At 41.9% G+C, this 27854-nt stretch overlaps 3 protein-coding genes and 1 long non-coding RNA gene across 4 annotated transcripts; 2 read left to right on the top strand and 2 right to left on the bottom strand.

Moving 5' to 3' along the window:
- The first annotated feature begins 3 nt into the window (after positions 1 to 3).
- On the top strand, positions 4 to 6587 carry msl2a (MSL complex subunit 2a). The gene is made up of 3 exons (XM_028000044.1): positions 4 to 1086; positions 2027 to 3423; positions 5185 to 6587. The coding sequence occupies exons 1-3, from the start codon at positions 945 to 947 to the stop codon at positions 5485 to 5487; spliced, it is 1842 nt and encodes a 613-aa protein (XP_027855845.1). The 5' UTR covers positions 4 to 944; the 3' UTR covers positions 5488 to 6587.
- A 166-nt stretch (positions 6588 to 6753) lies between these two features.
- LOC114133909 (tumor necrosis factor ligand superfamily member 10-like) lies at positions 6754 to 12217 on the bottom strand. Its single transcript, XM_028000061.1, is given in 7 exon segments — positions 6754 to 7911; positions 7991 to 8223; positions 10005 to 10124; positions 10232 to 10277; positions 10634 to 10780; positions 11884 to 12045; positions 12047 to 12217. Coding segments are annotated over 7 exon segments (1074 nt in total). The 5' UTR covers positions 12203 to 12217; the 3' UTR covers positions 6754 to 7701.
- Positions 12218 to 12879: 662 nt separating this feature from the next.
- Positions 12880 to 16803, top strand: LOC114133920 (uncharacterized). Its single transcript, XR_003593308.1, has 2 exons — positions 12880 to 13089; positions 15065 to 16803. It is a non-coding gene; the product is annotated as an uncharacterized LOC114133920 (long non-coding RNA).
- Positions 16804 to 17103: 300 nt separating this feature from the next.
- Positions 17104 to 22115, bottom strand: nceh1a (neutral cholesterol ester hydrolase 1a). The gene is made up of 5 exons (XM_028000055.1): positions 21876 to 22115; positions 19810 to 20065; positions 19601 to 19670; positions 18504 to 18675; positions 17104 to 18411 (listed from the first exon to the last, which is right to left on the bottom strand). Exons 1-5 carry the CDS (start codon positions 22014 to 22016, stop codon positions 17791 to 17793), a joined length of 1260 nt encoding a protein of 419 aa, XP_027855856.1. The 5' UTR covers positions 22017 to 22115; the 3' UTR covers positions 17104 to 17790.
- Positions 22116 to 27854: the final 5739 nt, after the last annotated feature.

The following is a 27854-nucleotide window of genomic DNA, read 5'->3' as shown; positions in this document are numbered from 1 at the left end:
CAACGAGAATCAGATGAGAAAAGCCTTACGCAAAAGGACAAAAAAAAAAAAAAAATACGTGACTGTAACCAGGGTAACAGCAAGTCTCGCGTGAGGTGCATGCCTATCGAGAGGGGCTGGTGTGAGGGGAAAAGTGGTCAATCGTACGATTGATGCACTTATGATAATACAGCAAACTGGCTTTGGTTAGATCACAGTTCGCCAAGTATTTTTAAAAATCCTACATCGATTGCAGGGCTTCGGGTTGCAGCTTGCATTTTCCTTCGCTGCATGACGCATAAGACGGTCCAAGTGGGCAAGTGATACGGATAAATCTCCGATGGCTATGCTAATGCTAGCTCCTTAGCTTTGTTTACATCTAGTGCGCGCCTGCTGGATAATTTCCGACCGCACAAACTGGGGATTTTAACTTTAGTTCTTCATTTTATCTGACAATCCATGCGAAAAAACGCGTCGGATAGTATGTAGACTCTAAGGCTGCTAGTAAGCACATGCTGTTCGAGCATTTTGCTGATTATTAAGCTAACATTAGCTACGTAATGCTAACCTTTTGATCTTGGCTCGTTCGATCATGCGGTTCGATCGTAGCCCATAGGTTTCTTTAGATGTGCCATTTGTTGTAACATAGTGTGTAATTATTCCGACTTTATATTACTCAATTATGACCTTAAAAACTTCTCGATTAAAAAGCAACTACCACACAACAAACCGGGGATGCTAACTTGAGCTAGCCACCTGCTGAGCTAGCTAACGTTATTCGCGTTCAATGAGACGGCTACACAATGTATTGTGTGCGTAATTAATTTCTATCTTATTCTGCGTTCGCGTGGTGCAGTGGGTGCCTGTCGCAACACCGGGCTGCTTTTATTTTCGTATCCACGTTGGCTGTCTGTGGATACTCTCCCTCGGACGGTGTTCCCCAAGGAGCTGGGTAGTGCACCGCAATGAATCCCGTGGATGCAACCGCTCTGTATGTGTCTGCCACCCGGGCAGTGCTGCGGTGCGACCCGCTGCAGCCTCAGACCTTCGCAGAAATGTACAAGCAGCTACCCTTCTTCCGACAGTCCCTCGCGTGTCTCGTCTGTGGTAAGCATTCTGAATATTTCTATCAGGGATACATATTTGAATAATGCATCTTTCTGTGGATTGGTTTTATGTTAAAAGTACACATTGAAAGCTTTTTAACCATAAATGTTATGGGTAATAATTGGCTGAGATTTCTGTGGGCTGCAGGAGTTTCCACTATTTCTCTCGCGCTCACTACTGCGGTCTCCTTAGCAACCAAGGCTGAGATAAGCTCGTCCGTCCTCTTGACAAGACGGATGACTCTGTTGTTGTGCTTGCTGCATAGCCATGTGGTTTCTATTCATGCTGTATTTGATCACCACGTTTTGGTGATGCGGGCTGCGTTTAATCGAAAGCAACACAGAAAAAAAAAAAGAAAAGAATGACACACCTGACAGATTCTTGTAAATCTTGTTTGTGATTTTGTCTTGTATCTAAATGTCAGATAAATGGAAATCGACAGGCTGGATTTTGAAGTATTTAATTGGATTTGCTTGGTGAAAAGTTGACACTACATTCAGAAGGGCTGAATATAGAGATGTATCGAGCAATTGCACTGAGTCAGGCTCTACTATAGTTTTTTCCTCCCTACTGTTACTACATGGTCACCTAGGAGGAGTGAATGCTGCAACTTGCGAAGTTTCCTCAGACAGAAAACTTGTTTTTTGTTCATTTATTTGACCAATTTTAATAATCAACTGAACTTTTGGCTTTCTCTGATTTCTCCTTAAAACTAAAAAATAAGTATAAGATGTTTTATGCTTTCTGTCACAATCGACCAATCATTTTGTTGTGGTCTATTTACGGAATGTAGAAAAAAAACCCCATCTGATTTGTAGTTTTTCCAACCCACTGATCAGTCATCAGTGGATTTCTGTGTAGCTTTAATGTGTTGAAAATCTGAATAGCAGTAAACATTGATGGTGTTTCTGGGGTTTTTTTTGTTGTTTTTTTACATTAGGCAAACTCCTGGAGGACCCCATCTCCCCAACACACCCAGAGTGTCAGCATTACGTCTGCTTGGGCTGCAAAGGCCAGAAGATGCAGATCAGGTTGTCGTGCAACCGCTGCAAGGACTACTCCTGCTTCCAGGAGAACAAGCAGCTCTCTTTACTGGTGCAGTGCTACCGACGGCTCTGCCTCTACATAACTCATTCGCCACTGCTCAAGTCGATCAGCAGCCACGTGGGAGGCTCTCCGGAGGTCATGACCTTGTTGGAGGAGGTGCTCGTGTCGCACAAAGAGGAGACAGAGCATCCGGGCTTAGCCGAAGAGGATGTGAATCTATCTGCTCTAGAGTCCCTCACGCCCACGGAGGCGCCGCCCGCTCCTGCGGAACTCTCCGCCGTTCCTCAGAGCTCCTCCTCGGAGCCTCCGTGTTTCAACGGGCCGCCAGATTGCAACGGACAAGCGCTGGAGGACCCGTCTTCCCCCGAGCTGGAAGTGTGTGAGGTGGTAGAGGAGCAGCAGCAGCATCATCATGTAGGTCTGTCTGTGTCTGAAACCGCCTGCAGCGGTCTAGAACTGGGTCTGAGCACTGGACCTTTAACCCCAAAGATAGGCACTGTGTGCTCACTCAGGGAGGGGGAACCTAGTACCAGGGAGCTGGAGGAGGGGGAGGTGTTGCTGCTCAGCGTAGAGGAGGTGCTACAAACGCTGGATCCCCTGCAGCCCGACCGGGACGCTCTTCACACACACCCGGAAAGGACGCACATCGCCACAGACAAAACGCACACTCACATGTACATACAGCTGGACGCAGCCCACAACTACACCCAGATCCACACGGGCAGGACTCACACGGTGGCGCACCACGCCACTCACATGCACCCTTCTTCCTTCGACCCGTCTCCCGCCTCCAAACCCCAGCAGGCCCGGCCCAACCGGAAGCGCTCGCGCTCCGAGAGCGACAGGGAAAAGGTGAACCCCGTCCCCATCACCTCCATCCTCCACGACTCGTCGCCCCAGTCGCACACTCCGACCCCCGCTCACACTCAGCACACGAAGCTACCCATGCCTCCCCTCGCAGTTCCGGCGCACACGTACTCGTCATTTCCCAACGGCGCATTCCCCAAGCACAGCCGCCCCGCACAGAACCACAACAAAGGCGCCAGGAAACACGTGGACCCGAGCTCCAAGAAGCCCCACGCCAAGGCCCGCAGTGGCGGAGGCTCCAAGACAAAAGACCGGAGCAAAGACCAGCGGCCGATGTCGGGCTGTGTCTTGCCAACGCCGCCCGTCAGGCCTCCGTACAAGAAGCCGGTGGAGAAGAAGGGCTGCAAGTGTGGCAGGGCCACTCAGAACCCATCTGTTTTAACCTGCAGGGGGCAGCGATGTCCCTGTTACTCAAACCGTAAGGTGAGACCACTTTTTCAGAGTGGAGGCCTCTCTGTTTTTAAATCTTTGGAGGGTTTTGTTCATGGAGCCACTAAGATTGCACATCTGTCCAGTTTTACAACAATGTTGTGGTGTTTTGTACAAATTATTTGTCTTATCTCCTGCACGATGGGAACCTTTGGTAATAATTCAGCAGCGGTAATCTGTTCTGCTGAACAAATTATTAAATAAGTAAGAGTATAACTGAATTATTTTTCTCTGCAATTTAATAAAAAAAAAAAATTCTACTCATTATGATGTAGGTTCATTACACACAGAGTGACATGTTAAACGTGTTTGAGTCTACGGTTGTGGTTCACAGCTAATAAAGATATATAAAAAAATAAATATTACATCTACATAAGACCAGTAGAAATGTTCTGCTTATTATTGAAGGTTTATCAGTTTCCCAGCAGATTGTAAACCCTAGACACAAAATGTCATAAATAATGTTGAGGATGCAGGTTTTGCACAAGTTTTTTTTTTTTTAACCCCAAGCATATTACTGAAAAGTTGAGTGGAAGGAAAAACTACAAAAGCACAATTGCTAGACATGGACTGTGGCTGGAGTCAGTATTTCAAGAGCCACCACACTCAGACGTAGACGATGGCTACGTAGACGTAGCAGTCATGTTACTTCTGTGATGTGACAGTAAGGCTATTTTAGTAATCCCTTATTCTATCAGTTAGTTGAATGATTAATCGGATAAAACAATTGCCACATTTTGCAGGTTTTAAGCCCTTTTTATAGTCTATTAGAAGTAAGTTTAAAGATGCAAATAAACAAATAATTCAGTACATTTTTAAAATAACAGAATAAACATTTTATTACCAAATATGCATTAACATCGCGATCTTTATCTGATTAATAAATCCATAGCAAAAGGAGCATAATAGGATATATGCATATTTGACTAAGGATTTTTATTTTTTACTGCTCTGAGTATGTTGTTCTTCAGCAAATGGCCCTTTTGTGAATATGTATCAATATAGATTATAGAGTCTGTATAATCACCAACTCTAGTTAAGATTAATTGTTTACTAAATTAGTTGACTATTATTTCAGCAATCGAGTAATCACGATTAATTCGATTAATCGCTTGAGCCCTAGAACCAGAGACATCACAGTATCATTGAAAAAGGCCTCGACTGCTGCTCAGTGGTCCAAAGTCCTGTTGTCAGCTGAAAGCTGCTTTTGCATTTCATTTGGAAATAAATTTTTATAACATCCAGAAGTGGTTCAGTGACCACGGTGTTACTGTGACTGACCAGCGTAATCGCATAAACGAAGAATGAGAGACGCCAGAGCCAACAATGGCTGTGGGGATGCTACAAGCTAATGTAGCATGTAGCATTTCATTCCACATTGTTGCTGTAATTCTACCGAAATGGAGCCCGGGCAGATGCTGTATAGTACATGTATTTTTCAGCAAAACGACAACAATAAAGTTGTTTTTTTTATTACTGTTATGATATTCTAATAATTCAATATTGCGTTTTAATTAGCGATAACTCAGGATTACTAAAATAAATGATCAAAGTATGTCGCTCTGTGTGGAATGAAACTACGTGTTATATGACTTTAATTTCTTTTGATTGAAACACTGAACGTGTTGTTGATATTTACTGAGTTGCAACAGCGGTGCTTATCTTCAATAATGAGTCGATGTACAAAGTTACGTAGTTTCTGTGCAGCGCTCGTGCGTACTGTCCGAGTTGCGTCATCTCTGTCGTCTTCCCCAGGCGTGCTTGGACTGTATCTGCCGGGGCTGCCAGAACTCCTACATGGCCAACGGTGAGAAGAAACTGGAGGCCTTCGCCGTGCCCGAGAAGGCCCTGGAGCAGACGCGGCTCACCCTCGGCATCAACCTGACCAGCATCACGGCGGCCGCGGCTCTCCGTAACCCGGCGACCACCAGCATCCGCGCTAACACCCTCCTCAACGTCACCACGGCGACGGGGACTCCCGTGACCACGGCCTTCCTGTCCGCCAGCCCGCCGCAGGATGCTAACTTTGACGACAGCTTGGAGCTGCTGATTGGCTGATTGGCAGAAAATCGGAAAAAACAAAACAAACAGGGGAAAAAAAAAACACGACAACACAGCGTGGTGCTGATTGAATGTGACGGCTGATTATCCACCCGTTTCCGCCAGCTCCCTCTTAGGGAGGACTCGACTCATGGCAGCTATGTGTCTGTCCTGTTCTGTAACCTGCTGGTTTTCTGTACTGGAAAACGCTGACTAGTGAGATTAGCATGGGTGTGCCAAAGCCTCCTGTATCGTGCCTGTGCACTGGTGTGTATTGTTGCCAGTCTGTAGGTATATACTCTATTCCAAGGATGTTCTGTTCTTCAGAGGTGCTTTTTTTCAGCTTATAGACCACAGATTTACTGTAAGAGGCAATAGAAACCCATTCCAAGTTTTGTTCATTTGCACACAAATATGTGCAGATTTTTACTCTTTTTAAAAGTAAAAAAAAAAAAAAACATCTGTCAGTAGCGTAATTTTTTATTATGATTTCATCTTCACCATTCTGAGTGTTATTCCTAAAAATATGAAATGTGTCATGTTATCAGGACCCCTTCCTAATCCCTAACCCCGTACACGAGCACACTTTAATTTGGAAATCGGACTAAGCGTTACACAAGACACCCTGTCTAAATGCTCCCAGCTGTTTGGGAGTTTGTTTTAAACAGCATGCTTTTTACTTTTAATGAGATCATCCTGAGGCACTTGCCCCGTGTTGGAGGCAAACCGTGGGTTTTCATCGTCACAGCAATACGAATACCCAATGAGGAGGCTCGCTGCTCCTGTCCGGTTACAGTTTTGTGACTGTAATCAATCGTCAGTCCTCAAAAACTAACACACTTGTTCATGACTATATGTGTATAGAGGTCAACTGAAGCCATAGTTCTATCAGAAAGTTTCCTTTAAACTTCCCAACACACACACACGTGGAGTCCTGATTAATCAGAGATTATACCAGATTTATTTTTGATACTGTTGGAGGTTTGGTATCCAAGGGTTTTGGTTATATCACAAAGAAACGTTTCATGAGGCTGTGTGTCGTCTGTGTTTGTGTTTACCTTCTCGGCTGTAACTCTAACATGTCCATCAGTCCAGTATTGGTGACCCAAAAAAAACAACTGAACAGAGAGAAAATACAACTTCTCTACTCGTGGACCAGGAAAGTAGCAGGTGGACTTTAAGTTTGATCAGCAGACGTGTCCTATCTTCCTGTGTGTGTGTGGGTTTCAAAGATGTATTTGTTTTGGGCATTACTTGAACCCTTAATTTTGTTTTTTCTATGTCTTTTTTTTTTGTAATGTAAAAGTCTTCTTTGGGGAGTGACAGTTATTTGCTGAAACATTCACTGCCATATTATGGAGATATGTAACAACATGAATTAAAAGATAGTTTTTTACTTTTTCAGCTTTGTGTCTTTTATTGTGTGGACAGATGTGATCAAAGGAAGAGTTTTCCTCAATTTTTTCATATTATGTAGGTCAGAACCTGTTAAGTCGCTTAGATTCAAGGCATAGCTTTCGTCATCATACATTCATCTTAGAAAAGTTTGATTTTGGGATTGTACTCATCGTTTTAGATGCATTTTCAGTCAACCCTAAAAAAAAGAACTGGTCAAAGTATCGACCGACTCTGATGAATATAATTATTAAAAAATTAAGTATGACCGACTGAAAATTGAGACTTGTAGTTCAAAACGGTTCATATCAAATCAGGAAAATGATATTTGCTGAGAAAATAGACCCAGAGTACACTAAGCTCAACATAATATCTACAAGTTTTACTTTTTACACCCTGAGAAAAAACATCTCAAGTAAATCCATTTATCAGTATGAATACATTTGTAAACAATACCATATATGAGAAAACCAAGTTTGTGTCCATCGCTGGAAAACACTGAAAAATCACACAGTGACGTCCATTTGGTCAATTCTCTCGACAGAGAGCAATCCCAATGTTTGCAATTCAGTTTCCCCAACTTAATGCATGTGCGTTCTTGTTTCCAGCCACTGCTACATATGATCTGTGCTCACAGGTCACTGCTGGAATATATGCACAGCATAAACAGCTAATCTTCATTCCTTTTTGAGCGGCGGTGCATTCAGAGTTTTCCTTTGCAGCTTAGAGCGATCCCAGCTCCGCTCTCCATAAGAAGATCTTGTCTTCCAGGCCCGTTTCTTCCCATGGTGACTGATGTAGTCTACTGACGACTCCGGAAAGCCTCAGTTAACGCCGTTAATCCACCAGGAAAGCCCCAAAGTAGCTCGCCCTCCCGTCCATCTCCATGGCGCTGGCATTGCTGACGGTGACGAAAAGGCGGTCGGCTGGCTGCAGGAAAGCGGTGCCGGCCTGATGCAGGGAGAAGAGGCCTGGCTCCTGACCCCGAGGCCAGCACACGCTCCGGGACGATTTCATCAACAGGATGGGTCCTCTGTAGGAACTCATCTGCAGGGGATTAAACAACAATTTACATATCATCGCTGCCGCGTCGGTATTTCATTATCTACCGATACAAAAGCTGAACCTTTTTATAAATGTACTGGACGAGTTCTGCTCCCTCATCGTCTGCTGCTTCCCCATCTGTCTCCCCCACAGACGGAAGCCTGAAGTAGGTCTGGGCGTAGACGTAGTACAAGCCTGCACTTGGTACGAGCAGCTCCCCTCCTTTAAGCTCCATGTTCTGCAGGAAGGACAGACCCCTCTGGCCCTCCCACGCTCGGATGCGCTCGCCAGAGTACCCCCTGCTGCTCCGCGGGCCTGCAACAGCACCAACCATGGTTATTTGGAGGCCCGTGCCCATCATCGCAGATCATTTGGGAGTGCAAGAGCCAGCGTTAAGTGTAAACAGTCACCACTGGAGAAAAGTACAAAGCAAATTGCAAAGACTTGTTCACAGAGTACACAATGTTACCAGATGTGCCCACAGACCAGAGTGTATCTTTAAAGAAATCATTGAACTGAAATAGGAACAAAGATGTCATCAAGATGTTAAAAGCATTGTAACATCTAAAGACAAGCCAGACTGAGAAGTTAAACAGATCATCTAAAATCTGGAGCCATGTGTAGAAATGTTAAGCGTTTTGAAAATGACTTGTCTCACCATCAGTCCTACCATATACAGGCAATGATGTCACGATGATAGAAAAATGTGTGATACGGATTTTTTCTTGGCATCTTGCAAAGCAGCCTATTTTTATTTTTATGTACCAAGAACCGAGGTTTCATATTTGGGCATATTTAATGACTTCATTCAATTTCACGGTAATCTAACAACACCCCTGATGAAACAGTTTATGAATCTGTTTCATAAAACACATGTACTTTAGAAAATTTATTACACTTCAAAAATTCCAACATATACTTTACCCTTTCCAGAAATACAAAAAAGAGCTACACAGTAAAGTAATTTTCTGTTATAGACTAAGCATCTCATAACTATAGCTTTAAGCTTTACCTTTAACCTGTAATTTAATAAATATATAAACATGAATAATAATAAAAAATAATAAAAATAATAAAAGAGAATTCAATCAGGTTTCGAAATATATATTTCAATATTTTTTGCATGTAGTTCAATGAAGACAGGCTGACGTGACTGATTTTTGCCCCATGACTTCAAGGTTTTTTGGAATAACATGGCCAATCAATAAAAAAAAAAGTCACATTGTGTTATTGTTAAAATTCTTTGCAATGACATCCAGCCACCCACAAAACAACTTTAGCTTATGTCATCCTTTTATTGTCTTAAACACATCAAAAGTAAAACTCGGTGCCACTCAAACCGGAGGACTTACTTTACCCCAGAAGGGGGCGTGAATGTTATGCAAGGAGAAGCATGGGAGATGTCTTGAATCCATTATGTATTCTAACAGTTGGCAGATATGAGTGAAATAAAAGAAAATAAATATCGTGTGAACTTAAGAAGCAGAGTGTCAGCGGCAAGACATGAAAGAGTTTAAGTCGTCAATTGCTGCGCAAGTAAGGAGGAACATTTTGCGTTGTGTTTGTCAGACAGTGATTTTGCGCGATTTATGATAAGTGATTTTTTTCTAATTGATGCATTATGACAGTTTGAGGTGATGTGTGATAAAAGCGCAGATCATCTCAAACTTGATTTCTTGAACATGTCAATGTGTGCATTGTATACCACAATCATCCAAAGTCACTAGATCTCAACCTAACAGTTCATTTATGCAAAAAAAAAAAAAAAAATCCTCCATGCATTATGTTTTTTGATGAGCTGGACAAAAAGAAGGCTGAATACTAGCGTAACGTTTTCTAAAAATCATAACATTTTTCTGGTGTTTCGAACGGAAGCTGCAGGTCCTGACAGACCCAGGTATGAGGAGGTAACTGAATCTGAGCACCTCGGATTGCCCGGAGGCCAATTCCTCACCTTTTGCCCCGGAAAGGAAGGCTGAGCATTGTCAAGATTTGCATTGAAAAAGAAGCCTCTCTTACAAACTTTCACTTGTGCTCTCAATGACTCAATTTGTGCTAAATGCTTTTGCCTAAAGCCACAATAAACTGCATCTTACTTTCTGGTGCTGCTGGAGCCTTTGACGATGAGGCAACACCGGTCACATGGGCAGCGACTTTAGGAAGAGGGACCCCACGGACCCCAGGGCCCAAGATAGGCAGCACTCCCGTCAACTTATCTGTAGGAAACCCAAACAGACAGAAACAAAACACTCACCACAGGGCATTTTTAGTGGGAAAAGTCACACACAAGCCTGTTATTAGTCAATGGGGGGATTGTTCTTACTTCTCATAGCAGTGGATATCTCCCTCTGGAATCTGTCAGCAATCTTCTGCAGGAAAAACAGAGAAAGGCAGAGGAAAGAGCAAATGAATTGGCCAACAAGTTATCTATTATCCCAAACACAATGGCATTTTTAACTAAGTCATATTCGTTCACCAGAACTGATGAGGATCCCGCAGTCATCTGCGTAGTTGATAGAACGAGTCAGATTATGGTCTAAATATGGGATGTTCCGAAAAGAAACACTAAAATGGATATCTTCAATTGGGTTTATAACATTCAGTGACAGAGATTTTCCCAACATATACCCTTTTAAAGATGCAAAATGAGGGTTAAAAAAAATAGAGCTATAAATGGTTAGGAATGTTGGCAAAATAGTTTAAACAAAAAAAAAAAACGTCAAACCTTCTCGATGTGGTAGTGGAGCTGCTGGGTGACCTGCCAACAGGGATCACTGCTTTTCCTGCCCTCGGCTGCTGGGTCCTGGAACTCTGACTGCAGCTTCGCATGTGTCAGACAGGATACGCTGCTCCGGGAAAAACTGTCCTGCATCTGGCAATTTAAAATAACTCAGTTAATGAAACTCAAAAAATAAGGGGGGTGCAGAAACATGTTTAGCCGCATTATTCTTCAGAGCGAAGTGCCAACAAGCTGAGTATACCAGCAAGGATACATGACAGATTACACACTGCAGCTTTTAAACGATTTACAGTGCTGGGCAAAAGTATTCTTTATTTTTAATCATCCTACAACCAGAATGTGCAATAAATGTCCCTAGGATTTCATATGACAGGCTGACACAAAGTAGAGAATAATAGTTAAGATCCAAATCTTTCACATTTTTTTCATAAATAATATATTTTTTTTGAAAGATAATGATTTTCAGGTCTAACACCCAAAGTGAAAAATTTCAAAGGCGTTTAGTTTGTTGTGAAGATAACTAGCTTACCTGTTTTTTGTTCCCCCCCCAGTCATTTCTTATTATACCACGTATTAGTAACTTACCAATACAAGTAAATGCGCCACATCATACTGGCTGCCATTTTTGGACGCAACCAGCCACACACATTAAGCATCCCGTAAACAAAAAAACGTCATTAACTCATAAGAGGTCCCAGGTGTGATCGATGAGGGGTGGGATTTTATTACCAAAACCAGCCAATGAGGGCCCAGAACAGGAGCCGTCAGACTTCGTAAGCGCCGTCTCCACACTTGTCACAAGCGCTACACTGACCTATTCAAGCTCGCGATACGTGTTGCTTTTGTGTGCCACAGCCCATTCAGTGCGAACAAATCCCATTTCCTCCCATTGTTTCAGGTTATATACTCGCCCTACTGTCTCCTTTTTTTATTATCCGGTGTTGAGCAGAAACTCCCACAGGATTGTGTGGAACCTAAACACGTCGCCACCCTCCTCAACGGTGAATAAAGTCACTCTGGTGCGTTTTTGTTTTGTTTTTTAAAGTGGGATAACGTAGTACGCGTCATGTTTGTTTGCAAAAGTGACGCTTTTAGATCGGCTTGATAACCAACGCGATAGGTACGCGCCCGTATTGATAAGCCTATGAAAAAAGTTCGCTGTTTTAATGCTGCCATTAGCAGAAAGAAGCTGGTGCACCACCTCGAACAGAGCGCAGCCAAAACGCATGTCTTACCGTGTTCAAGACTTTGTGGAAGTACATGAAGCTTATGGCCACCGCGACCGTCTGCAGGAGGACAGCTGCGAGTATTGTGAGGCCAAGGCACTGGAGGGAGAGAGAGATGGCCATATCACAGAGTTCGGAGACACCTTGAAGTCCGGCGAAGTAGGAAATCACCTCCAGCCCACTGCACGGCGAGTTTGATCAAACACCTCTGCGTTTCTGCTGGGAAGCATGAGGGTGGGAGGAACAGTGCAACAGAGTCTGGAGGTGGAGCAGAGAGAGGAGGCTTGAAGAGTTTCAGCTTCCTCAAGATGTCACTGTTATTGAACATATCCGAGCTTGGCGCATTAAACGCTGCTGCGTTTCAAGCTCCGGGTGGTGTTGGAAAGTGGGAGGATTTTCCATCGTGAAGCAATGCAGCAAACGACCTCAATACAGTCCCTGTATTAGGGTTGTTTCCTGTAGGAAATACTAACCAAAGCAATTTCTAATGTTTGGATAGAAATTGGATAGATTATCATTATATTAATCACCACGCATTAGTAACTTACTAATAAAAGTAAATGGCTGCCATTTTTGGACGCAACCAGCCAAACACATCAAGCATCCCGTAAACAAAAAAACGTCATTAACTCATAAGTGGTCCCAGGTGTGATCGATGAGGGGTCGGTGTAATTGTGTGCCTATTACAAAAATAATAGGTACACAATTTATTTTTGTAATTCAGTTCGAAAAGTGAATAATAAGAAGGGTTTTTGAAATAATATTGTGAGTTTTCTGAAAAGTATGACCATATATTAGTATGTTTCATTAGTTGGGGCTCTTTATGCATAATTTACTGCATCAATGCGGCGTGGCATGGAGGTGATCAGTCTCTGATTCTTTTTAGGGTTTAGGTCAGGTTAGTTCACCGGCCGGTTAAGTACAGTGATACCAAAGCGAGTTGCTCTTCTAAAAAAAATTTGCCACACGTGCGAGCTGACTTTATATTAGAAAAAAAAAACAACAACAACAACAAAACACTGGGCCAGCATCAAGAGATGACATAGCTCCCCAAATTATGACAGACTATGCAGACATCAAAATCAATCTGGTTGTCTCTGTTGTAGGGTTGGATTAACAAAAAGAAGGGAACAGTTGCAGCCCATTTCCTGCATGGGCCTGTGTGTGCTGGCTCCTAAAGTACTGACTCCAGCTGAAGTCAACACCTTGTGATTCGTAAGTAGGCTTTGTCCTCCTCAGACTGAAATGAACTTTTATCTATCTATCTATCTATCTATCTATCTATCTATCTATCTATCTATCTATCTATCTATCTATCTATCTATCTGGTCTAACTTAAAGTCTAAAGTAAATGACAACATTTTATTTATTAAAGTCATAAATAAGGAGACGCGATCCTGAAAGCACATTCATTTTTAAAAGCTTAAAAGATCCGGCACCATAAGAATGACTTTAAAATGTGTTAACAGTTTTGATCCTAACAGTTCATAAACACTGCACGGTTAAAACGTTTTCAGGAACATCGTCTCTTCGGAATAACTCGCTTTGATCTGAAGGCGTCCTGCGGAAATCTGTGCATATTTGTGGAAAAAGTCTAATTCATGACATTTTACTACATTAGCTGCCTTCATTCTAACATAACATTATCAATGTAATGCACAATTATTTTTGTTGTTGTTGTTTTTTTGTTTTTTTTTAATGAATGACCCAATGCATATTTTAGACATTTTTTTGTGCAACCGTGTGACTTTTGTGGCATCGATCCAGCTCGTATAACCGTTCAAAAGCATCTAAATTCAAAATGGAAGAAAAGCAAATTCCCCTTTCTATTGTATCCAGCCATTGTGAGGCGATTTAACTGGTCGGAGCCGAGCGACTCGCAATTGTTATGACTTCGGTTCAGCCCTGGGTTGAGCTCGTCACATGGGAACCATTCGCTGTGCGCTGCTTAACCTTGAGTGATTCCTGAGCTTTCATTCCTTCACCTCTAGCCTCTTCCCCATTGTTGGAGCGGGGAAGTGGGAGTGGAGCTCAGAGAGTGCACGGAGCTCCTGGATGCGGACGGCCCACTAAAAACAATCAAAACTTGCGGGGAAGCGTCTAAAATGCTCTCGCATCAGCATGCAAGCATCAGTCGTGCTCATGCAGTCACGACGGTGCAGCGCATGGCTCTACATAGATGCCGAGGTAGCCCAGACAGGTGTAGGTGGGTGACTAATCTGCTTCACTTTGATAAGTCGAACAAACACAGAGAAGCTTGTTGTCTTCACTTATCGGGGATTTTTTTTAAAAAGCGGAAGAGGAGGTGGTAAATCCATGAAACAAGTTCCATGAAACAAGTCAGTTCCCAGGCTTGCTAGAGCAAAGGAATGAGGGAGGAAAGTGATACTTGAAGGCTTTGTAGCCTCAGGCATGGAAGATGACACGATGAGAGACATGCCTGTCTTCTGTCCCTACAGCAAACAGGCCTCCGAATGTTGATTTTCATTCATCTGTTCCAAATCGATGTTGTTATTGCGAGGCATGTTCTTGCTGAGCGTAAGAATGTACATTTATTGCAACTTTGCACACATCAGAGTTATAGAAAAGGACAAAAAAAAGGACTCCGGCTTGAGAAATAAACACAGGTGAGATATCAGAAGTGGTTTGGCTCTTTTCCTGGACGGGCTGGTAGCAAGACAGGTTCATCAAGGAGTTTTGTGGTCAGACTTCCTTCCTTTAAATTTCGAGTGAGTACTTGCACATATCAGCACAAGCATGAGTTTGTGCTCAAAATAGCAGCAGTGCAGCAGTTAGTAGCCAGATCAATGTCTTTGATGTGTGGCAGAGTAATAGGAAACCAACAGATCCAACATGCTTAATGCTGACGCTGTGTGATTGAGTCATAGGTTAATAAACAGGTGGCTCCGAGGTGCAGATGCTCACCATGACCCCCCAATCCAGACGTTCGTAACTGCTGTGAGGCCCTTATAAAACTTTGCATGTTCCCCCAACTCCATTGGTCCAAGTAGAGCAGGATTACCAGGTTTTAAGAGTTTTAGTCCAAATTTTATATGTGTAACAGGCGTTTAGCTTCTTTTCAAACATTTAATTTTGTCTGTTATTCCTGTATTCTAGCTATTTGTGATGTTATTTATTGCAGTACATTTTCCTTTAGTTTCCAATTTTGTCTTCTTTGCCTTGTTCCTAGATGAACTTCCTCACCCTCACGTTGCACTGGAGGCCGCCTACTTCCTGTGCGACTGGAGCTGTAGTACTTTGTCCTGATTTTCCTGACTCAACACAACGGAGTCTGTTTAAAAAAAAAAAAATAGAGTTGAATTCAAATTTGTAGACTGCTTGAAAAATTGTGAAAATGAACCAGCTTTTTTTCCCCCCCAAAGCGGATTATAATACCTCGAAGACAATCAAGGACGCTCCATCCACCCCCTCCTGACCTCCACTCCTCTCTTTTTTTCTGCCCCAAAGGCTTCCCCTCCCCGAGTCCCTCTGAGTGTGGAATCTCCCTAAATTCAACAGCTGCTCACAGGCAAAACAAACAGTAAAGCCGAAAAGCAGAGCACCGGGGTGTGCCGATAATTGTTAAAGAGGTGATTACATCAGTGACAGTATATCAGTAACCGCCCAACAGGAAGAAGCAACGCAATGTTGCTTTGAAAGAGTTGTAACGTTTATTCATTTTAACCCAATTAATTCTGGTTCACGGGAAATTCAAACAAATATTGTGCAATTATGTTATTAGTAAAAGCAGATGACTGGTTTCTATAGGTATAACAGGAGTTGAGATAATTGAGACAATTCTTTGTCTGTTTCTTATATTTTTGTAAAAAAAACAACAACAAAAAAAAAACACACCTAAAAGTTTCTAATCAGTGAATTTAAGTAAAAAACAAAACACTTTGTCACACTAGTACATGTAAAATATACTACTCCATGCTTGGTTGTGTTTTTAGTCGTGAATCACCCAATGAGGTACATAAAGTAGAAGGCGTAGGTTTCTTTATATCCAACAGGGGGCGCTGTTGCGTTCTCTTTTAAATTAAGTATTCCCTTTTTTTTACGGACTCATTATTTGAACAAAAAACTCCACATAAATAGCATTCATTTATTCATTCCTTTAATTCAAGCATTCGCTACTGAAAACCAGCCAAACACACGAAGCATAAACTTGTAATATAAACCCCAAAATCTTGATATCAGACTATTGATGAAGGCTTGCTGCATAACATTTCACACAGATTCCCCCACCCCCCCCAAAAAATATTCACGTTCATGCATGCGGATTAAAAAGTTTTATTTACTTACTCAAAAATCTGAGACATTTCTTTATTTCAGACTTGGAAAAATACAACACTGTTTAAAGACACTGAAATTATTCCACTTAGAGAAACACTTTTTAAAAAAGATTACCTTAAAGCACCTTTGGTAATTGCAGGAGTGTTTGCAATGGACAAAAATCCCTGTAGTCTCTTTTTTAGACATTTACAGTGCTTTGCAAAACTATTCATACCCTTGACACCTTTTCACGTTTTCTTCTATTTTTCACATTTTATATCCAACACAGAGCAGCACATACATGTGAGAAGGGGGTAAAGATATGTGATTTTTAAATATTTTCTATCAAATAAAAATCTGAAAGGCGTGTTGTCTTTAACCCTTTTTAATCTGGCACCCCTAAATGAAATCCATGACCACCAGTTGCCTTGAAAACTCAACTGATTTGTAAAAAGAGGTTACATGTGCGTCATTTTATTTATAAGTGCAGTCGTTGCGTGAAGGACTCGGCACCATGAAGACCAAGGAACAACAACTCCTAAACATCCAGCCTGAGCTACAAGGGAATGGGTTAGATCAATAGATATTTGTGTGTTAGAATGGCCCAATCAAAGCCCAGACCTACGTTCACTGTGCAGTAATTATTTTGTAAAAAAAAAATCTTACGAGCAAGGTTGATAGAAACAGCCACAAAAGACATAGTGGAAGGCGGGCCATAAAAGTCCAAGGTATGTGGATATTATTGCAAGCCACTGATTAGCCAATCGAAAAACCACAAATCGATTCAAACCAAGTGCAATACACGTCGTAAAAGGTAAAGTGCAATCTGCTCATGATCGTTGAGGGTCAAGATAATTCGCCTTGAAGAAGACTTAGTATTGTTTACGTAAAGAGAGCTAGTAATGAGACAGATTACAGCTAAGGTAAACAACAATGTTTTCATTTCTCTTTAGATATGAATAATAAAGTCAAGTTTTGGTCATATTTGAGACTTGGTGATAATGGCAATAGCTGCAAATGTAGGAGATCAGATGTTGCATAGTACTCTGAGACAAACGGCATTTAAAGGAATTAATCTTATATACTTCTTGGCATCAAATATCTAAAAGTAATTCATTCATTTTACAGCTGATTAATTTATGAAAAAGTTCTTTATTCTTTAATTAGCTGGTTACAGTGTTGGACTGCTGATGGTGACTAAAGTCTGCAGACTACAAATTTCACTTGTACAAAGTTTGGATTTCCATTCATCTCCAGGCCCTGAGCTTGGATTGTACATTTTTGAACAAAGAGAAAATGTGCAAGCCCTTTGGTAAGACCAATTTTACACAGCAAGAGCAAACGCATACGGTAGCTGAGAGCGACCCTTTTTCCACATATACTTTTTGCCAATGGTTTTCTCGAGATGAGTTATCTTCAAATGCACGCCGTTGTGGCATACATTTGAGGGATGGAATCATGTTTAATACACACACACACACACAAATCATCTTGCGATCTTGCAAAAATTAGGTGTGTTTTTCTCGAGATTAGCTTATCTTGAGAAAACCATTGGGGAAATTAAGTCCCTGTCTCGAGAAAATGGGAAAAAGTTTAAACGAAAACATCTGTTCTCGACTTCTGTGAGTGCGTACGTTCAAGCTACAGGTTATTCTGCAGCCAGGTCATGTAGCTCCTCAGTGCCCTCTTCCCCACATCGAAGTCCAACGGCCAGCTGATGAAGGACAGACATCCGTGGAAGCCGTCCTCGTAGTAATCGCTGGTTACCGACACTCCGGCGTCCTTCAAACGCCGGGCGTACATCAGCCCTTCGTCCCTCAGCACGTCGAACTCGCATGTTAAGATGTACGTACGAGGACATTTGGCCAGCACCTCTGGTCCAGCCAGCAGAGGCGACGATCGCGTGTCCAGCAACCCCGGTATCTTCTTCAGAAGCCCGTGAGAGTCTCTCTCCACGACGACCGGCTTGTAGCTTTTCTTGAACTTCTGAGAAAGCAGCGAGGTCCAGTCCAGTCGAGACCTCAGCTCTGGGGTGAGGGCCGAGTGTTGCAGGGCGCTGTGGTTGTTCGCTATGAGCTGGGGCCGCAGGGAGATGTCGGCGCCTAGGTACTGCAGCCAGAATTGGACCATGACTTGGCGAGGAAGGATGGCCATATTCCGGTTCTGCACGTAGGAGGGTGTGTTGAAATCCAGAGCCTGGAGCACTGGGTAAATCAAAGCCTGGACACTGAATTTCACAGATAGACTGTCATCTGTAGCAACCTGGAGAAACACAGACACTCAGAAATGTACATTTCATCTGAGTTTGCAGCTGGGCTGTCACATGAATCCAAGATCCTGGGTTCTGCGAGTACCTCCTGAGCTACGGCGGCAGCCAGATTTCCTCCAGCGCTGTCTCCTGACACAGCAACACGCTCGGGGTCGATGGCGTACTTGTCCAGAACCTCTGGAGATAAGAAGTGTTTGGCAGCAACGACACAGTCTAAAAACGGCTCTGGAAAGAGGACCTCTGGAAACAGACGATATCTACACACGTTCAGAGAAAGTTCTAAGAGTTAGCGTCACTGAACCTCACTGAATAACAGTGAGGTTTTGTCGCAACAAACCTGCTTCTAAACAGTTCATAACTCTTTACCCGTTCTCCTTTTAATGTTGGAAATCTACACAAGATGGTCCATTTCTAAAAAGTAGAACATTTCGTCTGATATTTTAGTGAATTTCTTTAAAAAAAAAAAAAAAAATTAAACATACAAGAAAGCCAAGTATGGTGTTCGGTGAGCAGTGGAGATTTTTCTCCAGACATGATGCCTGGATTTCAAGCCACGGACGCCGCTGCTGTTTTTGGGGAAGTCAGTGTCGATTTTCAGCAGACAGGTTGTCATAGTTATTAATTATGGCCTGCTGCAAATATGCTGCAGGAGTATTACATTCCAATTTATTGTATGCTTAGTGATATTGCTAAGGTCTGGCATAATTGTTGTTCTTTTTTAAAAATCTTGCAGCAAGAACTACCATGACAAGCTAAGATGTTTATTATAATGTCTATGCTATTGTTGGGACCTTACAGATGGTGGTAAAGACAGAGGCAGACAAACACTAAAGAGTATAGCTAAACAGTTCACAGGGCAAGCTTTACCCCAGATTCTCAGTTGGATTTTGGTCTAGACTTTGACTGGGCCACTTGAACAGAAGAATATTGTTTGATTCCAACCGCCGCATTGTTGCTCCTCGGCAATTTTGCATGTGTCATTTTTCTTCCCCTTCACAAGTACATGCTTCTTTGAGTTTTTTCTGCCAGTAAAATACTGTCATTTTGTTGTAGCAAGACAAAATGGGAAAAGGTTCAAGGGATTTAGATGCTTTTGCAACACACTGCACCTCCAATTGGAGATCTTGCAGAGCATAGTCTTCAAGGTACACAGTATAGAGTCAGAAGAAGAGATAAACTTACTCAACAGAGACTACCACGGTGTTGAGCTCATCAGAAATCACGCGGCTCACTTTATCGTATGCACCCATCTCTGAGAAAAGAGTGGACAATATTTTCCAGGTCAAGCATATTTTTTTTTTATGTATAAAAATAAACCTTTCCGTACTGATTTGTGGCGATTGCTGAAGGAGCCAAGGTGCTGCAAATATATATATAAAAAAAATTCTCACTGCCACTGCCAAAGGCCCAGCCACCTCCGTGGAGATACATCAGACCTCTCCTCAGGTGACCCTCCCCTCCGGCTGGCGGCTCGTAAACCCTCACGGGGACGCCGGCGAAGGTGATGTCGCTGATCTTCACGCCGGGGACGACCCCCGCAGGAGACCTGGAGCCCACGAGCGCCACCATCGTTGAGTCGAAGCCCTCCATCGTGCGTCTGAATGACGTGATGTAATGGTCGATACCCAGGTGGTATTTCAAAGCAGCCTGAAGACAGTGAGACACACAAAAAACCCCCCCATCTCAGATGGATTAAATGAAAAGCACAGATGACGGAGGCCATTAACAGGAAAAGACATCCGACCCAGTGACCTCTGTTGTCCTGTACCGTCTGCCCTCTGTCCCACACAGACTGTCTCAATACTCGTCCTGCATGAATGCCAGAAGGCGCCTGTTTTGGCAGGGGCCGAGTTAAGAATCAGTACATGAGGTACTGATTCTTAAACATGAAAGATATAAACAGCAATCTTTGCTTTATTTTATTTAAAAGGAAACGCTCTCTCTTTCACTGTCCAACGGCTTCACAAAACACGGCTGTGGTTGACTTGAAAAACACAAAAAAAAAAAAAAAAAGAAAACCCCCCCCGAAACAACTAAGTACAGTCTTGCTGCTTCCACCGCATTTAAGATAGAAAGAACCATTCATGTTCTGCTCATCAAAAGCTCTTAAAATAAAAGCACAACAATCCTGCAAACTATTAATCAAATTAGCAACAGAGCAGTTGTTTGCGATAGACTTTATTTCACAGTATCACAGTAAAAAAAAAAAAGGTTGAGCACATAATAACAATCCATGTTATCCACGTACGTAGATCCATCCATCCATCCATTTTCTGTTCACCCCTGTCCCTAATGGGGTCGGGAGGGTTGCTGGTGCCTATCTCCAGCTACGTGCCGGGCGAGAGGCGGGGTACACCCTGGACAGGTCGCCAGTCTGTCGCAGGGCAACACAGAGACATACAGGACAAACAACCATGCACACACACTCACACCTAGGGAGAATTTAGAGAAACCAATTGACCTGACAGTCATGTTTTTGGACTGTGGGAGGAAGCCGGAGTACCCGGAGAGAACCCACGCATGCACAGGGAGAACATGCAAACTCCATGCAGAAAGACCCCGGCCGGGAATCGAACCCAGGACCTTCTTGCTGCAAGGCAACAGTGCTACCAACTGCGCCACTGTGCAGCCCCGTACGTAGATTGTTTAAAAAAAAAAATTAAATAACTAGGTTTCCTTGCATGGTCAGTTTCCTAATCATGCACTAATTTCTGTTTGTCTAGGAAAGAAAATGGCTGGAATTTTTGCTGCTGTTGATTGAAAAAAAAAAATGCAGAAAAAGTTCAAGGAACTTTGAAACATTTACCAACGCAACATAAATCAATCTCCTCTTCTTATTTCCTCTCCAAAGTCTTAACTTTTGCCCCGTTTATTGACACCAGGTGAAGTGCAACACTAAATGCTTCTGCTTTTTCTTTGAAAGCAACGCATTAACCTCAACTAGTTAGGCAATCCCGATGTTCCTCTGCCTGGACAGTGTGAACTTCCCAATATGGAGTAAAGGTGAAGTTCAGGAGCGTTTTCCTCATGGCACCGTCAGAGTGACTTTGCAGCTTTGCACTGTGACAAATATTGCTACAGTTCAAAATTGAACTATTCCTGCATCAGTATTGCATTTCTTAGAACAAATTCACTCCAGTGTGTACTAACTAGAGATGCACTCTGAAAACAGGTTGCACTAAATAAAACATACAAGCACAATTTAATTGTGCAACACAATTTAGCAGCAAAAAAACATGTCAGTGAAAAACTTCATGCCTACTCTCATTCAGGTCAAAGTGCAGCTGATACCGTTATCAATACCAGGGAAATGTTCAGTGGCTGAGCATTAAAAAAAAAAAAGTAATGCCATTTATATAAAGCATTACAAAAAATATAGAGACAAGATATGTTAATGAATGGAAGCCTCACATTTCTGCTTGCAGCCTCAGAAGGCAGGGAACGCATCTTCTCTTACCAGGTTCATGCCGGTCCTGAACGTAGCATCCACAGCCATCAGCTTCCAGGGCTCCTGGATGGCATCAGGCATCGGGGTGTAGATGTAGTAGGAGAGCGCTGCGGCCAGCAGCACCGTAACAACCACCGCCTTCAGTCCCATCTTGCTCTGTCCCTCAGCGTCAATGTCCTCTGTGTCCCACAGGCTGCTGGGACCCAGACGTAAGCCCCACACACTTCATTTGTTTGGGGCTGGAGGAGGCACAGGTACTTCCGCTCGAAGCCTTTCACATGAAGGGGTTTATTTCAGGAGAAAATACGTCCAGGTAAGTTTTTGAAATGTATTATTCATATAAAATAAAGCAATATATATAATTTTTTTTTGTAATCGTCTTAACACGTGCTAAGACAATAACTAAGAAAACGCTACATCGTTGAGACTTTTACTTTGAAGAGACAGTGTAGAAACACGTTTGTTTCTGGGATGTTTGTAATGAAAGCGTTATGTTATGCGATAAAACTGAAAAAAGACATAAATATTATTTGTAATTTTAGTAATCATCCAGAAACTTTGACGCATTTTTTTTGGCACTTCAATTTCATACGAAGTTTTTTTGTTTGTTTGTTTTTAAAAAGTTTAGCATGATTATTAATAACAATATTTTGAGGAGTGTTTCCATGCAAATGTTTTAGTTAATTATTTCCATTTTATTTATTTATTTGCCGATACATGTCTTTCAATTAAAACCCCTTCTTTTTTCTTAAGGATGTGAACCAATGTTAAATCAATACAAACAAAAGACACTCAGAGAGGTAGTATTTGTCACATTAACACCAATGGTTGTTTATTCGTGTAGATGCTGTGTTCTTCTATATACTGCACTTCATTCGTTTGTTTTGTTAGTCATTCCATTGTTTAAAAAAAAAAAAAAAGTTTGTTGGAAAAAAGACGTGAGAAATGAAAAAGTGTAAAATAATTTTTGACCACAGAGAGGTGCTGTTGGGCTGCAGATAGGACAAAGTGAGCGACGAGCTGAGCCTTTATTTCAGTGTCAAATATCGTTTGAGTTTGTTTGGTTCCTCATCACACAGTAGTAGTGCTGGTTAATGTGAAAGTATCACAGCTCTGTCTGCACAACTTTGTTTACTTCTAATATGTAAATTTGATTTTGATAAGTGAGGAAGATGCGTCAGTGACTAGTATAAATCAAAATCTATTGGACACATAAATCTTAACCTCTTCATCATAAATTTCTGAAGATTAGAATGATTTTTTTTTTAAAATCAAATGACTATTTTTAAATTCAACTTACCATTATTTTCTAGAGTGCTTTAAGAAAAAACCGAAAGTGCTTAGTAGGCAAAGTCATGCCGACATAACAATAAAATAATTATAAAATTGATTGATGAAAAGGGATAAAATAAAATTGACCATTTAAGAGCTGTTTATGTTGCAATTAGTGGTTAGTAATAACTTGTAAAATTTGCCAGGAGCCAATGTAAAGAAAGCCATAACATGGAGAACTTGATCTAAAATGTAACTCCCATAAGAACTCTATCTGCAAAGTCATCAGGATAAAAAAAAAAGTTCTTCAAAACCTTGATGAACAACAAAACTGATTTTAGTATGTCAAAAGGATGCACACGTATGAATGGGGATCATTTGGAAATGGTTAGAGTTAGGTCTAAAGCTGCTTAAAATGAGTCGCCTTGAGTGAAAGATGTTCAAGTCTCTTTAACAGAATTTAGTTGTAAGAAGTTTAAAATGGCGCACAAAGATTCGGCAGGAAAAACAGAAATAAATTTAGAATCTCCGGTGTAAAAATGTACACAAACCAAGATGGCTTCCTAGTCTTGACTGAAACATCCTATTGAAAACCTAAAGCTCCTATTAAAGGATTGAAGACAGCATTCAATTGAGATTGCAGTAGCACAACAATAAAACTTCAGGCTAGCTCTGTTACTCTGTTATGTTTAGTTTTTCATAAGCCAGTGTTGGATTACACTGTCTTTGTAAGTTTTCTTTACTGCAAATCGGTCACAGTGACAATCTGACACAGGAAACATGAGCATCGAAGGAGAACGAATGTCGCATTAAAAGGACGCCTGGCACGAATTTAAACGAAGGATGTTGCAGATAGGGAGGATGAATGACAGCCTCATTAAAACGTGGTGTAACACTCACCAGCTCGTTTTCAAAAATTTGTTCTAAATCTGTTTCGCAGTCCCAGAAAGAAATGGATCTGCGCAGGGGAGCTTTACTGAAGATAACAGTGGGGACAGTGCAAAAGAGTTTCAGCGTCATTTGTCTGTCTCCATGTCCTATTTGTCTCCCCGTTTTCTCCCACGGCTCAACGATGGCCGCGGCCAGTCCCTGGGGGCCTCGTGTCAAAATAAGCACGGCACTGGATGAGGATCTGACCCTCTGGGTTGAGATGGTTTTCCAAAACAAAGCCACTAGACTTCCAGACCTTGCTAGAGTAGTAGACTGTAGAGAAAGGAGAGTGGAGCTGTCAGAAAGTCATAAATAAATGAAAAAAAGTTAAAGTAAGTAAAGAATTCTCACCTAGCTCCCCTGAAACAGAACAATTAAAACCATTTCAACGCTGAAATGCAAAAATGGCTTTTGTGATTTTTTAAAATTCTGATTCTGATGTAAGTCGATCCCATTTCTTGTTCTGAATGACTCGGATTATGGAGAAGCAGATGTTCGGCGAAAGATATGATTACGAAACCGAACGTCCTGCAGAATTAGTTCATCTTTTTTCCAGTGACCTCTTCTGTTAATTGTCACACTGGTGACGCATAAAACTCCAAACCTTTTTTTTTATTTGCAGAACATCTCGACGTTTAAAATTCCTCACCAGGTCGGTGCTGCGCCACGTAAATATCACAAACGCCACACTTTACCACTTTCAACGAGCCACTCTGAATCAGTGTCCGCAGCAAAGCTTGGAATGCAAACTTGATATAGATCATTTTCTAGAGCATCTGCAGCTGTGTGTGTGTGTGCGTGTGGGGTTGGGGGGTATGTGTGCATTAAAATATTCCCTTTCCTGCCACCCTCCTCCCTGCTGTGTGTTGGCTTGGCATCTCCTCACGGTCTGCGGTATGGAGGGCAGAGACAGGGCCCCTCTCTTGTGACGCTGACTGGAATTACACTTATGGTCACTGAATTTGACTGAACACATGAGACAGAAACGGAGGTTTTGCATTCCAAGCGGTCCCCGTCTCACTGCAAGGCCCCTTTGCTCTGACTCTGCTTTCAGATGCCTCCAAGAGTTACAGGGCGCTGCTCTGCTCTGCTCTGCTCCGCTCCGCGTCTATTCTGATTTTAAAGGCGCTCCAAGAGGAAACGGGACCCAACCAGAATGCAAATTAGGTTTTATAACAGACTTCTGTGAGGGCGAAATTACAAGCTAACTAAATATACTCCAGCGCAGACACTCCTGGGAGGATAATTTACACAAACACACACACAAAAAATTATGTGGCTGATGTGAAATCAAGGATGTCCTCAAGTGCGTTGAGAGAGAAAGATTTTCAGGCAGTTCCCAATAGGAGTCAGACGGCTGTTGTGTGTATACAGCTGCAGGGATGACAGATGGATGAATCAAAGATTTACTGTGCATCATCACAGTGTGTCATAGGGATAATGAGAAAATATTTTCCCTCTCGAGCGCATCACTATGATACAATGCATACAGTGACGGGGGGCCTGGATATGGAGAGTAGTCCAGGGAGCCATTAGAAGATGGGGGGCACATAAAAAAATTATTTGTCAGCTGCTCCTTAATGAGGTTTTTCCTTTTCTTGTATGCATATGCAATCAATGGGAGTTGCCCCTAAGAAAAGGGAGACAATCTTAAGTGCCTTTTAGCCCACCACAGGGGCAGGGGTTTCTGAAACTGAAAGCTGTCTCTCTATGTTTGGTTCTGGTTCTGTTGCACTCTGATGGCTAATGAGTTGGCTTTTGAAAAGAAACTAGTTGCACAGAATTTTATTTTTGGTCAAAAGAGTAAAAAGAAGCATGTCACACTTTAGATATTGTAAACACTTTTTCAAGTTCTTAATTTCCTTAAATTTTACAAATACACACAACATTGGATTGGTAGTGTGTACTCCAATAATTCCAATAGTGATTAAGAAACTTGTGGTTTCAATGTGACAAATAGTGGCAAGAATGCTTTAATATTCAGCACCATTCCAGATGATGATATTTCAGTCAGATAATAAATGAACACAGCATGTCACACTTTTTTTTTTTTTGCAAGGGAGGAAGCCAGTCATCATATTTCTAGCCAACTTGAAACAGCTCTACCTATAAAATTAGACAACAAGATGAGAGATTTCATATTTCTCTCTTATGTCAAGAAGCTGCTTTTTTATTTTAATATTTTTTTAGAAAACTGACAAAAGCAGCTTGGACACAGCTTGAACCAACTTGGAATATTAGGTTCCAAGTTGTCTGTTTTGCTGCTACATTTCTCCAGCAGTCACCCACCTGTGGGTATTTAGAACGAATCTACATAATAATAATAATAATAATGGAGTATCGAAACATTCAGGAACATCACAATCAAGTGCTGCTTACTTTGTTCAAACAACACCACAGGCGCCATTTTGGAAGAGACGCCCTGTTGTTATTTTATTTCAAAAGCAAAAACAAGGTTTTATCTCTGAAAGAACAGCAGAAATTGTCTGTTTTTGTGTAAGCGGTGTACCGAGTAACTGTAAATTATATAACTCCTCTCCAGATTGTGTGATTTGTCTTCTTTCTCACTACAATTTGTGACCTAATTACATAAATTGTTGGTTTGCCATTAGCTCATGTTACATTTTGTGCAGAGTAAAAAAAAAAGAAAACTTAGATTTTCTGAATCTCCTTTACTGGACTAAATGGGTGCACAGAACTGCCGGGGGCAAAAGTGAACTCCAACTAATACTCTAGCATTAGGAATCAATTAAAACCTGTTTTTTTTATGTGAATGTGAGAATCAGCACCGGTCCGGTGCCTGCCAAGTGAAAGCTTCGAATATGTCATCAGATTCAGTCTTTCCTCTCCATTTACTGGTAAACTCCTCCCTTCCTTTTATAACTAAATATTTCCATGACAGCTGAGAACCAGCTTACAGAGTAGGAAAATAAAATAAAAAAACCCCCATGAGAGTCACTCCTGATGTCGGTAACAACCCGAGCAATTCATGCACACGACGAAATCGATAGAAAAGTGAGCTAGGCATCATAAAGTGGACTGGTACTGAAGACAGGAATCAGCTGCAAAAAAAATCACAGAAAGACAAGAAAAAATTGTCAGTACTTAAAAAACAACCATCAGTTCCAATTAAAACTGGCTGCTTTACTTGTTTGCTGGCCTCTAAAAATATTTATTCTTCTCAATCTATTGCATGTTATGATGTGTAAAAGCAAATAGTTTGTTTCAAGACACAACCTTTTGCTGTAAAAGATGTTGACGGCATCTGCCCCAGATGGGTTTCTAGTCTTCTGCGTAAAGACGTAACAACATGACCAGCAGATAAAGTAAAATTTCCCACCAAATAATCTATGCTGATGTCTTTGTATGCTTGGATGTTAGACACATATTTACTATGGGAAAAGCACACATTCACAATCTATTTTCTCCCTGCTGCATCTTCTTTGCAGGCTTTTTTCTGTTTCTCACTGGTCTGCTGGAGATCCTGAGGTAGGATCTCCTGCAGCAGACCCTGCATCAGTTTAACCACCCAGAAGATTGGAAAAGGCATCACGCCGGCAGATGGCCTGGGCAGAGAGAGTTCAAAGGTCACGTGTCACATCGATGTAGACAACTGCATGCCTCTGTCCTGACCTTTAGCCCCAGGCATGCACCTCCTTTGCAGGCTTCCCAAAAGAAAAAAATTATAAACAAGCTATGTTTTCCACCAACCCTGGTGGCGGACACACAGGAGAATGAATGCAGATGAACAAGCACGCTCCGGCGACCTCCTACTTCCAAGCCAAC

This window comes from Xiphophorus couchianus, chromosome 19 (genome assembly GCF_001444195.1).
Source record: "Xiphophorus couchianus chromosome 19, X_couchianus-1.0, whole genome shotgun sequence".
In the NCBI taxonomy this organism is placed as follows: Eukaryota; Metazoa; Chordata; class Actinopteri; order Cyprinodontiformes; family Poeciliidae; genus Xiphophorus; species Xiphophorus couchianus.
This window is presented reverse-complemented; position numbering and strand designations above follow the sequence as displayed.